Here is a 20731-nt window from a genome sequence, read left to right on the forward strand (position 1 = left end):
GCACACCAGCACCTGGTAGTATATGTATGTATGTCGCAATACATATAGCACACCAGCGCCTGGTAGTATATGTATGTCGCTATACATATAGCACACCAGCGCCTGGTAGTATATGTATGTATGTCGCTATACAAATAGCACACCAGCACCTGGTAGTATATGTATGTCGCTATACAAATAGCACACCAGCACCTGGTAGTATATGTATGTCGCTATACAAATAGCACACCAGCACCTGGTAGTATATGTATGTCACTATACAAATAGCACACCAGCACCTGGTAGTATATGTATGTCGCTATACAGATAGCACACCAGCACCTGGTAGTATATGTATGTCGCTATACAAATAGCACACCAGCACCTGGTAGTATATGTATGTCACTATACAAATATCACACAACACCTGTTAGTATATGTACGTCGCTATACAAATAGCACACAACACCTGGTAGTATATGTATGTCGCTATACAGATAGCACACCAGCCCTGGTAGTATATGTATGTCGCTATACAAATAGCACACAACACCTGGTAGTATATGTATGTCGCTATACAGATAGCACACCAGCCCTGGTAGTATATGTATATCGCTATACAAATAGCACACCAGCACCTGCTAGTATATGTATGTCGCTATACAAATAGCACACAACACCTGGTAGTATATGTATGTCGCTATACAAATAGCACACCAGCACCTGGTAGTTTATGTATGTCACTATACAAATAGCACACCAGCACCTGGTAGTATATGTATGTCACTATACAAATAGCACACAACACCTGGTAGTATATGTATGTCGCTATACAAATAGCACACAACACCTGGTAGTATATGTATGTCGCTATACAGATAGCACACCAGCCCTGGTAGTATATGTATGTCGCTATACAAATATCACACAACACCTGGTAGTATATGTATGTCGCTATACAGATAGCACACAACACCTGGTAGTATATGTATGTCGCTATACAAATAGCACACAACACCTGTTAGTATATGTATGTCGCTATACAGATAGCACACCTGGAAGTATATGTATGTCGCTATACAAATAGAATACCAGAATATATATGTGTATGTATGTACAGTAAACTACGGTTATAACGAACTGACGGGAACCACTTATTTTAGTTCGTTATAACTGTAGTTCGTTATGTGCATATAAACATCGAATTGACTGGACCAGATCACAGTTCGTTATATCCGAACGTATATTTTGTACATGTGGTTTTCATTAATTTTTCGTCATCATTAATTTCTTTGTACATTTGTCAAATTAAAATTTGCTCTATCAATAATTATGTTATAACATCAGGGATGTTTTTTGTCCAATACATTTAAAACATCATGAAAATAATCTCTGACATCATAAATGACGGCACAAAAAAGGAGAACGTATCCTCATTAACCCAAACTTCTCTAAAATCTCTTATCGCTTTAAGAAATATCTTTATACGTTTTCTGCATACAATATGGCAGAAAACCCAACACGGCCCCCACCCCCGCCTTAACATGGCCACCACTCCCGCCTTAACATGGCCACCACTCTCGCCTTAACATGGCCCCCACTCCCGCCTTAACATGACAAATGCCTCAGCTATTCTCGCTTCACCCATAGCCCGTATCTGATGTCAAGGTCGTTTCCCCAACTCCGCTGGGCAACTTGTTTGCCAGTGCCTTTCAGTGGCGACGGAGAACCCTGCTCACAACTAATAGAGACGCTCTTTCGGACATCACACGCAAAGGAGTCAGTATACTATTATTTTATTTCTATCACCTCCCTGTATTATTAAATGTCCGCTTTTACGGGATTGCAGCGATATTGCATCATAGTTGCAGTCTACGACCACGTTGTTTTGAAATTATCGGGTCTATTTATAGAGAATATTCACAATACGGAGGACGCCGCCGTTGCGTAGTCGTGGGCAGGGACATTGAACATCTCTACCACGGTAGGGGAAAGTGCGTTCGACGTTTGGTACTTGCTGTGGTTCAGTCAATCTGATAAATCCATGTCCAGGTACCGGGATATCGTAAAAAACAAGACTAAACATCTACAGTACGGATACCGTTTATTGTAAGCACTTTGAATGTAGGCATCTATGAACAGTGTTCGAAATAGACATCGGCCCGTAGGCCCGAGGCCGACAAATTTGTTCACGGGCTGATAGTTTTAAATTTCAGCAGGCAATTACGGCATTCAGTTTATTTAAGTTATTATTTATTAAGCCTTTTTAAAGTAATGTGATAAACATAACTATGGTATTTATAAACAGTAGGATGTGACCTTTCAAATGGTGTATGCTTCATCTATCACCTTGTGTCTCTGTGAACTCGGTGTGATAGCAGTAAAAGCTTCTGGTTGACTGGTTGTGTTTTGTAATTTCTATTGCAGGAGTATGTCTCACTGCTTCAGCTGAAATGTTTGGGCCTACAGTTTTTCCACTGGGCCTACAGTTTTTCCACTGGGCCTACAGTTTTTTCCACTGGGCCTACAGTTTTTCCGCTGGACCTACAGTTTTTTTAATGTGCTGGCCCTCAGTTTATTCTGCTGAGTTTCAAACACTGTGTATTAATGTTCTTGGATAAATGACATCGACTGTGATCTCATTGTCACTATTTGTTGTCTAAGGCGCCGCAATTCGCTGTGCAGAGCTGCGTCCCTTGGACACGCCAGAAACCTATGATTGTGTGTTCGAATCCCGGTTCGCCCCGATTATGTTTCTAGGTTTGTCAGTACCAAACCCGTGCCCGTGGGTTTCACCGAAGTGATAAACGTCTGAGACCGACATCACTTCGGGCTTTCCTCCCACATTAAGGTGACACGCCGTGCTATAACTGGAATACTGTTAAAAGTGGTGTTAAACCCAACTCACTCACTCAAAAGTATAACATTGGATCACATATAAATATAAATGTACATCATTTTTTATCTCATTTTAATGATATATAATTTAATCTCATTTTGTCCATAGCAGCATAACGCCGTGATGTGACTGGAATAATGTTGAAAGCGGTGTTAAACCCAATTCACCCCAACCATAGAAGCATAACATGTTTCAGTACATTTACTCGAGATGTACCAACTCGGATACATTTTCCGTGCACTCAGTTACCCACATGGTGTGTCTGTGATCGTCCTCCAGGACACGGATTCTGGCACCGATGTTGACGTTTCTGCGTTTACTGGGAGCTGTCCGGGCCCGTTTAACTGCATGTACACACCTCTCTGACGTCACCGACTGCTACATTGCGTCGATGTGATGATGTCATTTCCGGATCAAGATGTGCGCAGCGGAAATACCACTCTCGAATGTTGGTGTCAGGGAACTCTTCACCCACTGCATTATGGGCTGCAAGTCTAACTGAAACACAGCAGGGTTCAGGTGCAATCCCAGTTTTTGAAAAGCTAATTGGATATATTCAAACACTCAGACGTAAGTTTCTTCTTTTCTGTTCGGACCGCCTTCGTGGTCTAGGGGGTTCGATCCCCGGCCGCGTCATACCAAAAGACGTTAAAATATGGTACTTGTTGTTACCCTGTCTGGCGCTCGGCATTAAAGTGCTAAAACAAGGCCTGGTCGGCTCGGAGTCAGTATACTGTGTCTGAGTGGGGTATACATGTTAAAATGCGGCACGGTATCTCAGTGAGCCAGCACTATAAATCGGCATCAGTCCGGACTAGTACAAGCAGCCACACAGACACACACACGTACATGCACGTCGCTATATAAGTGCAATAATCTTGGACGCGGTGTTAAACCCCATTTCACCTCACCTCTTTTCTGTTCGGTTGTAGACAGTACAGATAGGTGGAAAGACTTAAACTCGTGCATCTCCATGAGTGGTATACGTCTGGTGAAAGAGGTGTAGATAGTGTGTAATTATGGTACGGTAGATTCGTACAGCAGCTCAAAGTTCCTGTCGAGGGTGAAGACCAGTAGTCTTTCGCTTCAGTGACGAAGATATGTGTGTAATCACCTGATTATAGTACGGTAGATTCGTACAGCTGCTCAAAGTTCCTGTCGAGGGTGAAGACCAGTAGTCTTTCGCTTCAGTGACGAAGATATGTGTGTAATCACCTGATTATAGTACGGTAGATTCGTACAGCTGCTCAAAGTTCCTGTCGAGGGTGAAGACCAGTAGTCTTTCGCTTCAGTGACGAAGATATGTGTGTAATCACCTGATTATAGTACGGTAGATTCGTACAGCTGCTCAAAGTTCCTGTCGAGGGTGAAGACCAGTAGACTTTCGCTTCAGTGACGAAGATATGTGTGTAATCACCTGATTATAGTTCGCTAGATTCGTACAGCAGCTCAAAGTTCCTGTCGAGGGTGAAGACCAGTAGTCTTTCGCTTCAGTGACGGAGATATGTGTGTAATCACCTGATTATAGTACGGTAGATTCGTACAGCAGCTCAAGGTTCCTGTGAGTGGTGAAGACCACTCTTTCGCCTCTGTGATTATACCCATTTTACATCCCGGTCCCAAGACCTTTATCGATGTCGCGGTTCTGCAGTAACCTTTTTTTTAAATTCGACGTCTCGGTCCTACACCTTTGGAGGTGTTACTGATTGATGCAAACAACTGAAATAAACCCCTTAAATCTACCTTCCCCACAATTTACCGTGTAGCTTGTAAACAGAACACGTTCTAATGGGGACATTCGTGCAAATGAACTTTAAAGACAATTATCCTGATTTGACTACATAGATAGACAATTGGATAAGGGCTCAATTAAGGAATATACCGTTTGACCCTGACAATACATGTTTACATTTCAGCAGAGGAGGGCGACACACGAAACATGGCGGAGCTCGAGAGCAAGGAAGCTACGGTTCTCAGCAACGAATTTGCCGAGCAAGAGCAACCTCTTAGAACTACCCAAGCGCCTTCTGCATCGGGACCCGCGGTACCTATTCATGTAACTAGGTTTGAATTCGAGGACCAGACAGCTGTTTCTCAGGGCATGGAGCGGGGGCATTGGACCTGCAATGCAGAGTTTATCATGGCCGCGTTGGCCGTCACCACAGATTACTCCTACATATGGTGGTTCCCCTATATGTGTTACAGCCACGGCGGAGGTAAGTGATCAGTGTTAGAATGTCTTGCTCATATTCATACCATTTCAGGGGGCACGGGTGGCCCAGTAGTCTAAGGCGCCGCGATTCACTGTGCAGGGTTGCGTCCCTTGGGCACGCCAGAAACCTATGATTGTGGGTTCGAATCCCGGTTCGCTCCGATTATGTTTGTCAGCACCGTACTCGTGCTCGTGGGTTTCACCGAAGTGGTAAACGTCTGAGACCTGCATCACTTCGGGCTTTCCTCCCCGACATTAAGCTGACACGCCGTGATATAACTGGAATACTGTCAAAAGCGGCGTTAAACCCAACTCACTCACTCACTCATACCATTTCACGGATCGGAGAACATAACATATTCTAACCATGCCAACCCTTCAATTATTACCTAACTTCACGTTCATTTAGACACGTACGTAGGCAATATTAGAGTTCTAACGTGTTCGTGTACGCATTATTAGGGCGCTTTCATGTGGGCAATACATATACGTAAGGTGAGTACAAGTTGACAACTTGAAGGTACACTTAGATAAATAGACAATAATTGGGTACTTGCAGGTAAGAATTTAGACAATTTACAGGCACTGTGATGTGGAAATGCAGACAGTCTCGTCTAAATACAATGCAACCATGACACAATATGACTGGCAAAGTATATAAAATGTGAAGCTTGCCTTTCATCCCAGTCAACCCTGGGAGCACTGGTTACTCAATCGTCAAAGTCACCTTAATGCTCTGTGCCAGAATGCATGATCGCTGGTTCTAATCCAAGAATCCCTTTTATAATTCTTGGCAGCACAATAGCTCAAATTCATGATATATATTGAATGATATAACACGAGGAAAATATTGTATACACCGATCCTCGGCGTCAGAGGCATTTGCTTACTTTATTTACTTTTGTTTGTTTGATTGTTGTTTAACGCTGCACTCAGCAATATTCCAGCTATATGATGGCGGTCTGTAAATAATCGAGTCTGGTCCAGACAATCCAGTGATTGACACCATGAGCATCGACCCACTCAATTGGGATACGATGACATGCATCAACCAAGTCAGCGAGCCTGACCACCCGATCCCGTTAGTCGCCTTTTACGAGAAGCATAGTCGCCTTTTACGGCAAGCATGGGTTGCTGAAGACCTATTCTATCCCGGATCTTCACGGGCTACTTTATTTAGTACTGCTTGAATAAAATAGTCTTTTGAAATCATAACAACTACTGGGACAGTATTGTATCGTTGCGAATTTAACGTTTAGCGACAATATTTAGGTTTGTACGAGAATATATTTATTCATGGAATGTACACTTTCGGAGATAAATGTCTAGCTGGATAACTCACAAGGGATGTAATATGTTAAAATAGCTCTTGCAGTTCTGAATTAGTTCATGATGACAGAAAAAGAGAAAGCTGAAGTTAAAGTGAGGTTTTGAACATTTTATTTCATTTTATTTGAACAAAGCTAAAATATTGAATAACGAGTTTGAGGTTTTGAGTTTATTTTATTTCAAAACTACCGTCTGTCGGCTTTATGACGGCGGTCTGTAAATAATCGAGTCTGGACCAGACAATCCAGTGATTGACATTCTGTCATGTCCTACTGCCCAGTTGTCTTCATGATCCTGTACGCCATCTTTCTCCTTCTGATCGGAGTCCCCATCTTCTACATGGATCTAAGTCTGGGGCAGTTCTGCGGCAGAGGCCCAGCCCACATCTGGAACTTCAGTCCACTCTTCAGAGGTAAGGTCACACTGACAGACACAACCATTGTATAAAACACATGTACCATCTACACTCTCATTGTGGGGTAAGCATTAATCATGAAACGTATGTACCATCTATACTCTTATTGTCTGGTAAGCATTATTTCATGAAACATGTGTTCCATCTTCACTCTCATTATGTGGTAAGCATTAATTCATGAAACGTATGTACCATCTATACTCTCATTATCTGGTAAGCATTATTTCATGAAACATGTGTACCATCTATACTCTCATTGTCTGTTAAGAATTATTTCATGAAACATGTGTACCATCTATACTCTCATTGTCTGGTAAGAATTATTTCATGAAACATGTGTACCATCTATACTCTCATTGTCTGTTAAGAATTATTTCATGAAACATGTGTACCATCTACACTCTCATTAACTGGTAAGCATTAATTCATGAAACATGTGCACCATCTTCACTCTCATTATGTGGTAAGCATTAATTCATGAAACGTATGTACCATCTACACTCTCATTGTCTGGTAAGCATTATTTCATGAAACATGTGTACCATCTACACTCTCATTGTCTGGTAAGCAGTCCTCTCTCTCTCAGCCACACAGTCAGTCATATCTTATCTCACTTTGTCTCTCTTTCTCTCTCAGCTACAGCCAGTCTCCTCTCCCCTTCTGTCTCTCAGCCACACAGTCAGTCATATCGTATCTCACTCTGTCTCTCTGTGTGTGTGTCTCTCTCTCTCTCAGCTACAGCCAGCCCCCCTCTCTCTCTCTATCTCTCAGCCTCACAGTCAGTCATATCTTATCTCACACCGTCTCTCTTTCTCTCTCAGCTACAGCCAGCCCTCCTCTCCCCCTTCTCTCTCTCACTCACTCACTCACTCTCTCTGCCACACAGTCAGTCATATCGTATCTCACTCTCTCTCTCTCTCTCTCTCTCTCTCTTCTCTGTCTCTCAGCTACATCCAGTCCCCTCTCTCTCAGCCACACAGTCAGTCATATCTCTCTCTCTCTCTCTCTCTCTCTCTCTCTCTCTCTCTCTCTCTCTCTCTTAAAGGTATGGGCGCTAGGTGGCCGAGTAATTCCTCCTAGCAAGTGTCGGTAGGCGCTGGAATGGTCTTTAAGAGCCTGTAACAGTAACAGGGTAGGGTTGAACGTAATGGAACCTGCATTTCTCACCTTTTACGGGTTAGGTTGGGGTTGGTCATCAGGAAGACTGTGTTTCTTCCCTTTTTGTTGCAGGTGGAGATATAGGTAGGGACATGAGTGGTCGTTGTGAAAACTGTATTCTTATTTGCCTTGTTGCAGGTGCAGATATAGGTAGGGACATGAGTGGTCGTTGTGAAAACTGTATTCTTATTTGCCTTGTTGCAGGTGCAGATATAGGTAGGGACATGAGTGGTCGTTGTGAAAACTGTATTCTTATTTGCCTTGTTGCAGGTGCAGATATAGGTAGGGACATGAGTGGTCGTTGTGAAAACTGTATTCTTATTTGCCTTGTTGCAGGTGCAGATATAGGTAGGGACATGAGTGGTCGTTGTCAAAACTGTATTCTTATTTTCCTTGTTGCAAGTGCCGATATAGGTAGGGACATGAGTGGTCGTTGTGAAAACTGTATTCTTATTTGCCTTGTTGCAGGTGCAGATATAGGTAGGGACATGAGTGGTCGTTGTCAAAACTGTATTCTTATTTTCCTTGTTGCAGGTGCAGATATAGGTAGGGACATGAGTGGTCGTTGTGAAAACTGTATTCTTATTTGCCTTGTTGCAGGTACAGATATAGGTAGGGACATGAGTGGTCGTTGTGAAAACTGTATTCTTATTTGCCTTGTTGCAGGTGCAGATATAGGTAGGGACATGAGTGGTCGTTGTGAAAACTGTATTCTTATTTGCCTTGTTGCAAGTGCAGATATAGGTAGGGACATGAGTGGTCGTTGTGAAAACTGTATTCTTATTTGCCTTGTTGCAGGTGCAGATATAGGTAGGGACATGAGTGGTCGTTGTGAAAACTGTATTCTTATTTGCCTTGTTGCAGGTGCAGATATAGGTAGGGACATGAGTGGTCGTTGTCAAAACTGTATTCTTATTTTCCTTGTTGCAAGTGCCGATATAGGTAGGGACATGAGTGGTCGTTGTGAAAACTGTATTCTTATTTGCCTTGTTGCAGGTGCAGATATAGGTAGGGACATGAGTGGTCGTTGTCAAAACTGTATTCTTATTTTCCTTGTTGCAGGTGCAGATATAGGTAGGGACATGAGTGGTCGTTGTGAAAACTGTATTCTTATTTGCCTTGTTGCAGGTACAGATATAGGTAGGGACATGAGTGGTCGTTGTGAAAACTGTATTCTTATTTGCCTTGTTGCAGGTGCAGATATAGGTAGGGACATGAGTGGTCGTTGTCAAAACTGTATTCTTATTTGCCTTGTTGCAAGTGCAGACATAGGTAGGGACATGAGTGGTCGTTGTGAAAACTCTATTCTTATTTGCCTTGTTGCAGGTACAGATATAGGTAGGGACATGAGTGGTCGTTGTCAAAACTGTATTCTTATTTTCCTTGTTGCAAGTGCCGATATAGGTAGGGACATGAGTGGTCGTTGTCAAAACGGTATTCTTATTTGCCTTGTTGCAGGTGTAGGCGTGGGAATGGTCGTCGTGAATGCAGTGGTTCATCCCATGTATGGCGTCATCCCGTCATGGGGGATGTACTACCTCTTCCAGTCAGGGTCCAGCGTCCTGCCATGGTCAACCTGCAGTAACTCCTGGAACACCCCATCATGCTTCGACGGTCAAACCCTTCCCTTAAATTCGAGTGGAGACTCCTACATACCTAGAAGACTGTTGTCTCCTGGACAAGAATACTTTGAGTAAGGCCCAGTTGGAAACATATCATGTTCAACACCTGTATGAAGGCCAACTTTGTATATTGGCAAAGCGCAATCATAATATATGAACGGGGCGGCCGGGTAGCCTAGTGGTTAAAGCCTTCGTCACGCCGAAGACCCGGGTTCGATTCCCGACATGGGTACAATGTGCGAAGCCCATTTCTGGTGTCCCCCACCGTGATATTGCTTGAATATTGCTAAAAGCGGCGTAAAACCATACTCACTCACTCATATATGAACACAGTGACGACATCTACAGTATAATGTACATTATACTGTTTTTTAATGTATAGTATCATTAGTAGAGATAGTTGTATAGGGTTGTGGCCCTTAGCCATGTGAGGATCCGGTCACTGTGGTCAGCGGATGGAACTTACACAAATTCTTCTTCAACACTACTGAGGATAGCAGTATGATCACATGTTCTTCATGTTTTTGGCAACGAAAGGAGGCTTTTTTTATTTTAAAAAAATGTAGCCTTCGCATCAACGTTTTCTGTTCGGAAAAGATTTAATAAACATCCTCCTTTCTAAGAAAGTCAATTTGTCATTTAAAATTGAAATGGCAGGCATGGCAGTGTTTGGAAATAAGTTTAAAATCCAATTAAATCTGTACTGTTTCATTCACACTTGAACTAACCTGTGTATATATTTATGTCGTCTTCAATGACGTATGAATGGCTAGCTTTAAAGGTCAAGATCATGACAGCATGAAATAAGTTTGTAAACTGCTTGTGACGCAAAAAACAAATAAAGTTTGTATAGTCTTCTAACTTAGCACACATGACATCCTTGACAAGATCAATAGATGATAAGAATTTGGTAGAACTTTATGACCATCGTTGTGCTTGCCGTTCTATATATTCTAGATTGTCAATAACTATTTTATAGTAACAAACTGTATATTTTATAGTTGTCCTAACTTTAATTGTAAAATATTTGCAGAAACCTCTACAACATATTTTCAAAATATATTTTACTCTATGTTTGAATCAGTTTTATATATTTACCTAGACCTAATGACTATATAGTATCTCCTTTATGTTTGACTGGCCCAAGTGGAATGGCGTTTTTAAACATAGTTTTTTAACACGCGGCTTGTAGCACTGACCATAAAAATAATTTACGTTTGTGTGTGTTTTTATCCTATTTTGAATATTGTATGATACAGGTACAGTAAACTACGGTTATAACGAACACGCTTATAACGAACTGACCGATATAACGAACTTATTTTTAGTCCCGGCCATTTGTTGTACATATGCTGTATATATGCCTATAACGAACTACGGTTATAACGAACTAAAATTAGTGGTCCCTTTGAGTTCGTTTTAACCGTAGTTTACTGTATATCCATGTATTCTGGCTGTGCGATATGACGTGACACCTTATGCTCATTATTATTTTATAGAAATAATATTTGTATCTTTTGGAAACAAATCTATACATTTTAAAAGGGAACTTCCATTACAAATTGTTTATATAATATTTGATGAGAAAAAGCTCTAGTGTTAATGCATCCAATAAATTCATCCAGTGTGCACTTATGCTATTCTGGTTTTCAGATTTCCCGAGTGAGTGATTGTTTAGGGTTTAAGGCCGCTGTAAATGGACGCAGCAATACAGGATTTATTCCGTGTATGTTCATTGTCTACTCCCGAGAAATAGGTCATAGAAGCGTATGCAGTGGCGACCTGCGTTATGAACATCAGGCCACGTACTTTTTATGAATGAAGATGTTTTTTTTCCTTTATATTGCAGAAATCGAGTCTTGCAAATTTCCCCTGGAATCGAAAGTCCCGGGGGACTTCAGTGGGAGCTGGTCGGGTGTAGGTTCGGCACCGTGGTTCTCATATTTGCTGCTTTGTTCTGGGGAGTTAAGGTTATTGGAAAGGTATGGAAAATAAATCAGCCCATTAGCACAACATAACACTGCTTGCTCTTAAAGTGACCGAGTTATCCATTTCACAGAATGAAACAGCAAAGGGTGTGATTGACACATGTGGTGGGTGTGGTGTGGTGTGGTGTGGTGTGGTGTGGTGTGGTGTGGTGTGATAGGTGTAGTGTGGTGAGGGTGTGTAGTGTGTGGTAGTGAGGTGTGTGGGATGGTTTAATGGATGTGTAGCAGTGTGGTGTAGTGTAGTGTGGTGTTGGATGGTTTGATGGGTGTGGTGTGCAGTGGTGTGGTGTGGTGTGAATGGTGTGGTGTGGTGGGGGGTGGGGTAGGTTGGTTGGATGGGTGTCGTGTAGCGTACTGTGGTGTGGGATGGTTTGATGGGTGTGGTGCAGTGTGGTGTGTGTGTGTGTAGTGATGGGTGTGGTGTGGTGTGGTGCGGTGTGGTGTGGTGTGGAAGTGTGTAGTGTGTGGGTGTTTGTGGTGCAGTGTGGTGTGTAGTGTGGTGTGTAGTGATGGATGTGGTGTGGTGTGGTGTGGTGCGGTGTGGTGTGGAAGTGTGTAGTGTGTGTGTGTGTGGTGGTTTGATGAGTGTGGTGTGTGGTGTGTAGTGTGGTGTGGTGTGGTGTGGAAGTGTGTAGTGTGTGTGTGTGGTGGTTTGATGAGTGTGGTGTGTGGTGTGTAGTGTAGTGTGGTGTGGTGTGGTGTGATGTGGAAGTGTGTAGTGTGTGTGTGTGTGTGGTGGTTTGATGGGTGTGGTGCAGTGTGGTGTGTAGTGTGGTGTGGTGTGGAAGTGTGTAGTGTGTGTGTGTGTGTGGTGTGTAGTGTAGTGTGGTGTGGTGTGGAAGTGTGTAGTGTGTGTGTGTGTGGTGGTTTGATGACTGTGGTGTGTGGTGTGTAGTGTGGTGTGGTGTGGTGTGGTGTGGTGTGGTGTGGTGTGTGTGTGTGTAGTGTGTGTGTGTGTGGTGGTTTGATGAGTGTGGTGCGTAGTGTGGTGTGGTGTGGTGTGGAAGTGTGTAGTGTGTGTGTGTGTGTGTGTGTGGTGGTTTGATGAGTGTGGTGCGTAGTGTGGTGTGGTGTGGTGTGGAAGTGTGTAGTGTGTGTGTGTGTGTGTGTGTGTGTGTGGTGGATTGATGAGTGTGGTGCGTAGTGTGGTGTGGTGTGGTGTGGAAGTGTGTAGTGTGTGGTGGTTTGATGGGTGTGGTGCAGTGTGGTGTAGTGTAGTGTGGTGTGGGATGGTTTGATGGGTGTGGTGTGTGGTGTGTAGTGTGTGTGTGTGTGTGTGGTGGTTTGATGGGTGTGGTGCAGTGTGGTGTAGTGTAGTGTGGTGTGGGATGGTTTGATGGGTGTGGTGTGGAGTGGTATGGTGTGGTTTGGTGTGGTGTGGTTTGGTGTGGTGTGGATGATGTGGAGGGTGTATGTGCAGGCTTTGGGATTGATCTTGGAATGGTTATAATTTTGGAGACTGTATGTCTGTTTTCAATCACAGTTTAAATACATCCTCTCTGTTCTCTGTAAGGAGGCACCTAACATTGAGTCTTTCTTCACAACACCATTCTTTCAGCATTCAAGGCAACATATGATTGTCGTGTATTTTCTGGAACATGATACCACATGGTCATACCCTCACTGACTGTCAATTGACCGTCTCTCCAGGTGGTGCTCGTCACGGTGCCACTCATCTTCGGCCTCCTTCTGACACTGTTTATAAGAGGCATGACGCTACCCGGATCACTGGAAGGTGTAGGGTACCTCCTCTATCCCTCCGCAGACCTTTTTTGGGACGTACATGTAAGGTTTGCTTTACGTGTTTAAGTGAGTGCAGTTTTATGCCGCTTTGAACAGTATTTAGTTGTATCATGGCGTTTCACAAAACGTGGCATACATATACTTACTTGAACTCTGGTATGTGGCCCTCACAAATCAAGGATCATTAATTGGACGAATTTTGGATTCATACCCACTATCGGTGGATCCAAACACTCAGACCGGAAGTAGGCGTGTTCAAGGGGCCCACGCCACTTATTTTAAGACAACTACTGGTACTAGTCCGGACCGATGTCGATTTATAGTGCTAGCCCACTGAGATACCATGCCGCAGTTTAACATCAGACACAGTATACTGACTCCGAGCCGAGCAGTCCTTGTTTTAGCCAAATAATGCTGAGCGCCAGACAGGGTAACAACAAGTACCATCTTTTAACGTCTTTTGGTAGGACGCGGCCGGGGATAAGACCCCGGACCTTCCGCTCTCCGGGCGGACGCTCTACCATTAGACCATGGAGGCGGCCACTGTTATAAGGGCGAACAGTTAATTGATAAGCGATAAACGTTCGTAACTCATGATTTTGGCCATTTTCATATGTATGTAACTCTTCATCATGGTATCTTGAGATCTTTTGGTATATCATGCGACTATATTTCCATTCAGACGTGGAGCTCTGCATGCCTCAGTGCAATGTATACAACGGGGATGACAACAGGCATCATCAGCACCCTGTCAAGCTACAAACCCTTCACCTCTACAGCACTGAGGTCAGTTTTAGCTTCATCACTTCTTAGCTCACCTGGCCCTCAACAAATACGTGGCCTATCATTATCAGTGTAATGGGCCATTTGACGTATACATATTCACATTAATTCTTAGCGCTGCATTGTTAAAGGCAGTAATTCAATTAACAATGTAAAACAAATACATATGAAGACAACGCGCACCACTTCATGAAAAGTTATTGCCATCGGCATATAAGAAACGATGCATCGTGGCTTCTATTGTTTTCAGACATAACGTATATTTAATTTAATTAAATTATGTTTTTCATGAACAAGTGTTGGCATAAGTTTGCCACTATCCATCATGAATACTATTGTTTTCAGATTTAACGTTATAGTTAATTTAATTAATTAATTTCGTGAGCAAGCATTGGCATTATGTTGTTTTTAGTGGTTATTTTATACTTTATATAATTTAATTCAATTAATTTCGTTTCATGAGCAGGTATTGTCATTAGCATAAGACATGAGTGAGTGAGTATGGTTTTACGCCGCTTTAAGCAATATTCCCGCAATATCACGGCTGGTATAAGAAATGAAACATCATGGCTCTCTATTGTTTTCAGAGACTCCTTCATAGTGTATGGTGTAACTCTCGGCGTTGGGGTTGTTGCAAGTATCGTGGTGTTTAGCTTCTTCGGGGCATTGGCTGAGAAGAAAAACGTGGAGATGAGCAACGTAGTTGACAGAGGTAAGTTTTGCATCTGTACAACCATATGACCAGTTGAGTGAGTGAGTGAGTGAGAAAGTGAGTGGGTGGCTGGGTGAGTGAGTGAGTGAGTGAGTGAGATAGTGGGTGAGTGAGTGAGTGAGTGAGTGGGTGGGTGAGTGAGTGAGTGAGTGAGTGAGTGAGTGAGTGCGTGCGTGCGTGGGTGGGTGGGTGGGTGGGTGAGTGAGTGAGTGAGTGAGTGAGTGAGTGAGTGCGAGCGTGCGTGCGTGCATGAGTGAGTGAGTGACACCAAGGAGCATGCGCAGGGCGAATCTGGGATTAAGACCGTAGCTCATCGGATCCTGGCACGAGCTAATATAGTTGTGTTGTGTCCAACGCTTCATTGAATACTATGTTCGCTATATGGCTGAATTATTGCCGATGCGATGTAAAATTTAACTCACTCACCACTTGAATACTATGTTAAAAAAGCGAGGCCGCAGTTTTTCCTGAACATGAATTAATGGAGTGAGTGAGTATAGTTTTACGCCGCTTTTAGCAATATTCCAGCAATATCACGGCGGGGGGACACCAGAAATGGGCTTCACACATTGTACCCATGTCGGGAATACAACACATGCTCATGATTCAGTCGGAATCGTTCAATCGACTTTGTTTTTGACGAAGAAATCCTGTGAGAATGGAAAGGGTTTTGTCGTTGTTATTTTTACATCACTATCAAATAGTAATGAAATCAGATGAGCGATAAAACGTAAGGGTATCCCGTCCCACAGGTGGCGCGTGACAAAGACATGCAAATCCATGTCAAGTGTCACCGGAACAAACACGGAAGCATCTGGTACAAAGAAAAATAGGGAATTGCATCGGATTTCATTTTTGTCACAGAAGCGTCACATTAAATGATTTGGAAATGTCCTCTCCATGGCTACCATTAGACTTTTTAAAGCTTAATTTAGGCCTTGAATGTTGTAACCTTGATCAAACACCTTTTGAGCCAGTGTCGTATGACGCTTTTTTAACTGTAGACAGCACAGACTGGAGCTGATAGAATATTGCTCGACATGAAGGGAATGTTAAGTATTGTGAAGTATAAATTCTCCCTCCTGTAATTCAGTTTTGTGGCGATGTTTTGGTCTCGAACTGTCTGTGATATTCACTCTTTGTGAATCTTAACAAGCACGTGACGTGACGCACTTAAATCTTTTTCAACTTTACCATGCAGACACATTGGACGAGGCCTACATCTGTGCCTATCGCAACCGACTTTCAATACACTATTCAGCGAGGTGAAATGAAATCATTTGAGAAAACTTCGAACCATACATAGACTTACTTACCTCTTGCGGCTGTGTCACCTGTGTCTCCATACAAGCATATTTTGTGGCACTGTTTTCGAAATGTTTTATGAAAGACAACCCAGATCACTCGTGCGGGACACTCCGGATACCAATCGTGCGAAAATTTGTGGATGAGTGAGTGAGTGAGTTGGTTTTAACGACGCTTGAAACAGTATTCCAGTTATATCGCGGCGTGTCAGCTTAATGTCGGTGGTGGCCCAGTCGTCTAAGGCGCCGCGATTCGCTGTGCAGAATCGCGTCCCTTGGTCACGCCAGAAACCTATGATTGTTGGTTCGAATCCCGGTTCGCCCCGATTATGTTTCTAGGTTTGTCAGCACCATACCCGTGCTCGTGGGTTTCACCGAAGTGGTAAACGTGTGAGACCTGCATCACTTCGGGCTTTCCTCCCACATTAAGCTGACATGCTGCGATATAACTGGAATACTGTTAAAAGCGGCGCTAAACCCAACTCACTCACTCACTCACTCACTTGTGCACAAGAGCAGCAGGAACTCTTCATACAGGCGTATGTTTAGGCATCTATCGAATTGCTTGCGCAACCAGATGTGTCACAAATTTGGGTTTGGTAAACGAACGAAAATTTCGCTCCGCCAGAAACGATAGATGTTAATTCTATTATTAACATGGTATCAAGATAACGAGTGTTGTATTCTCTATATGTATCTGTCTGTAAGATTTTAGGATCATCGATCAATGTTTCCCTCAATCTTTGTCTGTAGTTTTAATGAAGTTTATATCTGAATACAATATGTTAATGTTTTTGTGTATAACAGGTGTTCAGGCAGTGTTTGTAGCAATGGCGGAAGTGGTTGGGAACCTTCCAGGATCCAATTTGTGGGGCTTTGCATTATTCTTCCTGGTTCTGTTGATTGGGCTCAACATACAGGTAAGGTCTATATCCGAGAGTGAGTGAGTGAGTGAGCGAGTGAGTTGGGTTTAATGCCGCTTTTAACAGTATTCTAGTTATATCACGGCGTGCCAGCTTAATGTGGGAGGAAAGCCCGAAGTGATGCAGGTCTCCGACGTTTACCACTTCGGTGAAACCCACGAGCACGGTTATGGTGCTGACAAACCTAGAAACATAATCGGGGCGAACCGGGATTCGAACGCACATCTTTATCTGAGAATCCAATAAGAGACAAGAGCTGCGTGACTAGTGCTGTGGTTATGTTCTGATCAGTATTCACAACTATGTCTGTAATACTGAAATTAGTAGGTGGCCAGTGGGGGAAAGGCCATTCGTTAACCCTTGTTAAATAATTAGAAAAATATAGGCCTATTTCGTTTTGTAAGATTTGCGTGATGTTATGCTGTCTTTGATAGGCATTTAGAAGTTGAGAAAACATGAATAAATGAGTTTCATTCACCTGATGAAGACGCAAGACGTAGCTCTGAAACGTCCTGACAAAGTATAGAAGAAGTTATCCACAAAAAAGTGTCATTTACTCGTGATATTGTGCTGAATGGATGTACGGAAATTTGTTTTGCACACGACGCCGTAAAAAAAGAAAATATGAACATCCATTCATGATAACATCACGTAAATCATACAAAACATGATGTTTATTGACATGAAAGTTATATTAAATCAAGGAACTCATTTACTTAGCGCATAACGCACGACACTAATCACTGGTTTCAAGGTAATCTAATTTACATGTGAAGCAGGGCGTGGAGTCATCCCACTTTGTCATCCCTACTTTGACAGGGTTAATTTATTTGATCAAGTGGACAAGGCGTCTGACCTCAGGTCAGAAAGTATGTGGGTCGAATATCATAATGGGACTCGGTCCTGTTTGGCTGCAACAAGGGCAAAAGAATTCTGAGCACCATACTTTCTAAAATGAAAGTACCAAGGCCACAATAAATTATAAGATTTTCATCCAAATGTATTAAATATGTGAAGAGTGAGTGAGTTTGGTTTAACGCCGCTTTTAGCAATATTCCAGAAATATCACGGCAGGGGACACCAGAAATGGGCTTCACACATTGTACCTATGTCGGGATTCGAACCCTGGTCTTCGGCGTGACGAGCGAACGCTTTAACCACTAGGCTACCCGACCGCCCCAATCTCATTATGATGGTTCATTTGACCTAAGGTTTAAATACGTTTTCACGGCCAATTTCTTAAAAAAAGATAATAACACGAGAAAATCATGTATTTCAATTCATAGTTTTTTTTATTGAATTTCTCATTTTTAATTTGTAGGCATGTGTTTCTTTAAGATACAAAACAAGTCAAATTAAAGAAGACCTGCATGTTATATGACCCCTATCCAGGATAGTGACAACTCGCCTATAATTGAGGTGGTGGCAGAAGCAAGTCATGTGAAACATTTGCAGTCATGCTGCTTAGTTGGGATGGAAATAATTTTTACTGTCACATTAGAACTGCACATTGAAAGAGACCATAGGGCCATTATCAGAAGAACTTAAGTTCTTTACTGGAGAAGTGGACAGTGGTCTTCTAGTTCTTCCTTGGACAGGGACCAAACTCCGTTCATTAGCTGTCGCCGAAGAAAGCTCGATTAGTGCCGTTTCTGATCCGGGGTTGGGCTGGAATGCAACTTCACCCACTCATCAGTTTTGTGATCAGTTATTTTGCAAATCTCGCGATTTTCAATATCTGAGCTTGAGAACAAATTGACGACTGTTGCCCTCTGAGAATGGTTTGAATAAACTTTATTCATCTCAGAGTTTCTTTAGTGCCTTCGGGGCGGTCGGGTAGCCTAGTGGTTAACGCGTTCGCTCGTCACGCCGAAGACCCGGGTTCGATTCCCGACATGGGTACAATGTGTGAAGCCCATTTCTGGTGTGCTAAAAGCGGCGTAAAACTATACTCACTCACTCTTTAGTGCCTTCATTAAGTTGCCTATATCTATTACACCTCTTGGTGACTGATGTAGGCCTTATACCTTTACCACTTTGGTGAAACCCAAGGGAACGATATGGTGCAGACAAACCATTGATTATAACCAGGTTGAACCTGGGAATCGAACCCAGGATCATAGAAACATTACTTTGGAAATGTAAGCCCGGAAATTTCACGGCCTTAGACCACTGGGCCACCTTATCCCATAAATGATTTTAGAATAGATGTATATAATAATATTACGAAATCTATTTCAGATAATTTTTGCAGAAGTTGTAATAACGGCAGTGCTTGACTGTTTGCCACGGCGATCTCGGCTCCTCAGACTCCTTATCACCGCATGCTTCTGTGGCGGGTCCTTCTTGTTCACACTTCCTTACCTTTCCAGGGTAAGTCCAAACACTTCACATGAACATTTATATAACTTTAGAGAATGAAATAACATTAAATACAAACAATTTTGTAAATGCAAAATTGCATAGAAATACTTTCATCATTAGGTATAATCGTATACACCAATTAAAAAAATATTTTCACGAAGTGACTTTACAGGTTCAAATCTGGTTTTCAAAATGGCCCACAGAGTAGTTACTTTAAGAAACGTTATGGCCGTTGCGTGGTCGTTATTGTTCCAACTTACATGTATTTTGGACTATTAGTATGTGTAGTAGGCAGTGCGGTTTCACATGTACAGTCTGATTTTTGCAATATGTTAAATTTTGACCTCAGCACTTTGTCCATGCTCTTTAATTGTATCTCGCCGCGATGTGCTGAAGGGCTGAAATACGTTTGACTAAACATGGCTGTGCGCCAAATCCACACCAAACAGCAGACGCAAAGCGCTACATTATTAGCCATGGTCAATGGCTTAATGTGCAGTCGAATTTCGTTCTCGACTTCCTTGGGAGTACACAACCCAAAATTGCCTTATGAGGCGCTGTAAGGTTAACAGTCACATTGCCATCTCGTCCTATCCGGTACCCGTTCACTGTTCTTCAGTGTGGAGCACGGTCACACATTATCCATACGCTGTACACTCTATACGCTGTACACTCTATACGCTGTACACTCTATACGCTGTGCACGGGACCACGTTCCCACACATCTGTAGTACGACGCTCTAAAAAAGGGGGGCACGGGTGGCCCAGTCGTCTGAGGCGCCGCGATTCGCTGTGCAGAGTTGCGTCCCTTGGGCACGCCAGAAACCTATGATTGTGGGTTCGAATCCCGGTTCGCCCCGATTATGTTTCTAGGTTTGTCAGCACCATACCCGTGGGTTTCACCGAAGTGGTAAACGTCGGAGACCTGCATCACTTCCGGCTTTCCTCCCACATTAAGCTGACACGCCGCGATATAACTGTAATACTATTAAAAGCGGCGTTAAACCCAACTCACTCACTCACTCACTCATTCAAAAAAAGCAGGCACCAGATCACCAACACCCACGTGTCACAGACGGTCGGAATATAAATTGAATCCTGGATAATTCATTATAACATTTTACCTTTTTTTCATTATTAAACCTGTCATTCTGAATACGGGCGACTTTTTGAAATAGTCTTTTGATTACTTTGTGATGGAATACTATATTAATAATAAGTGGCGAATAACGAGATCGGGTGGTCAGGCTCACTGACTTGGTTGATGCATGTCATCGTATCCGAATTTTCGAGATCAATG

General features: G+C 42.8%; 1 protein-coding gene across 4 annotated transcripts in view; it reads left to right on the plus strand.

Annotated features, from left to right (window-relative positions):
• The first annotated feature begins 1629 nt into the window (after positions 1-1629).
• LOC124144769 (sodium- and chloride-dependent glycine transporter 2-like) overlaps positions 1630-20731 on the plus strand; it is a 28248-nt gene continuing 9146 nt past the window's right edge. The window contains exons 1-10 of one of the 4 annotated variants that reach the window (XM_046515453.2): positions 1630-1758; positions 4795-5094; positions 6700-6831; positions 9451-9685; positions 11464-11596; positions 13253-13387; positions 14028-14131; positions 14716-14840; positions 16952-17064; positions 19309-19440. In XM_046515453.2, coding sequence (XP_046371409.2) covers positions 4818-5094; positions 6700-6831; positions 9451-9685; positions 11464-11596; positions 13253-13387; positions 14028-14131; positions 14716-14840; positions 16952-17064; positions 19309-19440 — 1386 coding nt within the window. In that variant the 5' untranslated portion in view covers positions 1630-1758; positions 4795-4817. Of the gene's footprint in view, positions 1759-1969; positions 2089-3143; positions 3449-4794; positions 5095-6699; positions 6832-9450; positions 9686-11463; positions 11597-13252; positions 13388-14027; positions 14132-14715; positions 14841-16951; positions 17065-19308; positions 19441-20731 lie in introns of those variants that run through there. The other 3 variants (XM_046516260.2, XM_046517053.2, XM_046514702.2) reach the window with 3 other exon arrangements.

Source organism: Haliotis rufescens, unplaced genomic scaffold (assembly GCF_023055435.1).
Source record: "Haliotis rufescens isolate VD_foot unplaced genomic scaffold, xgHalRufe1.0.p SCAF_17, whole genome shotgun sequence".
Taxonomy (NCBI): Eukaryota; Metazoa; Mollusca; class Gastropoda; order Lepetellida; family Haliotidae; genus Haliotis; species Haliotis rufescens.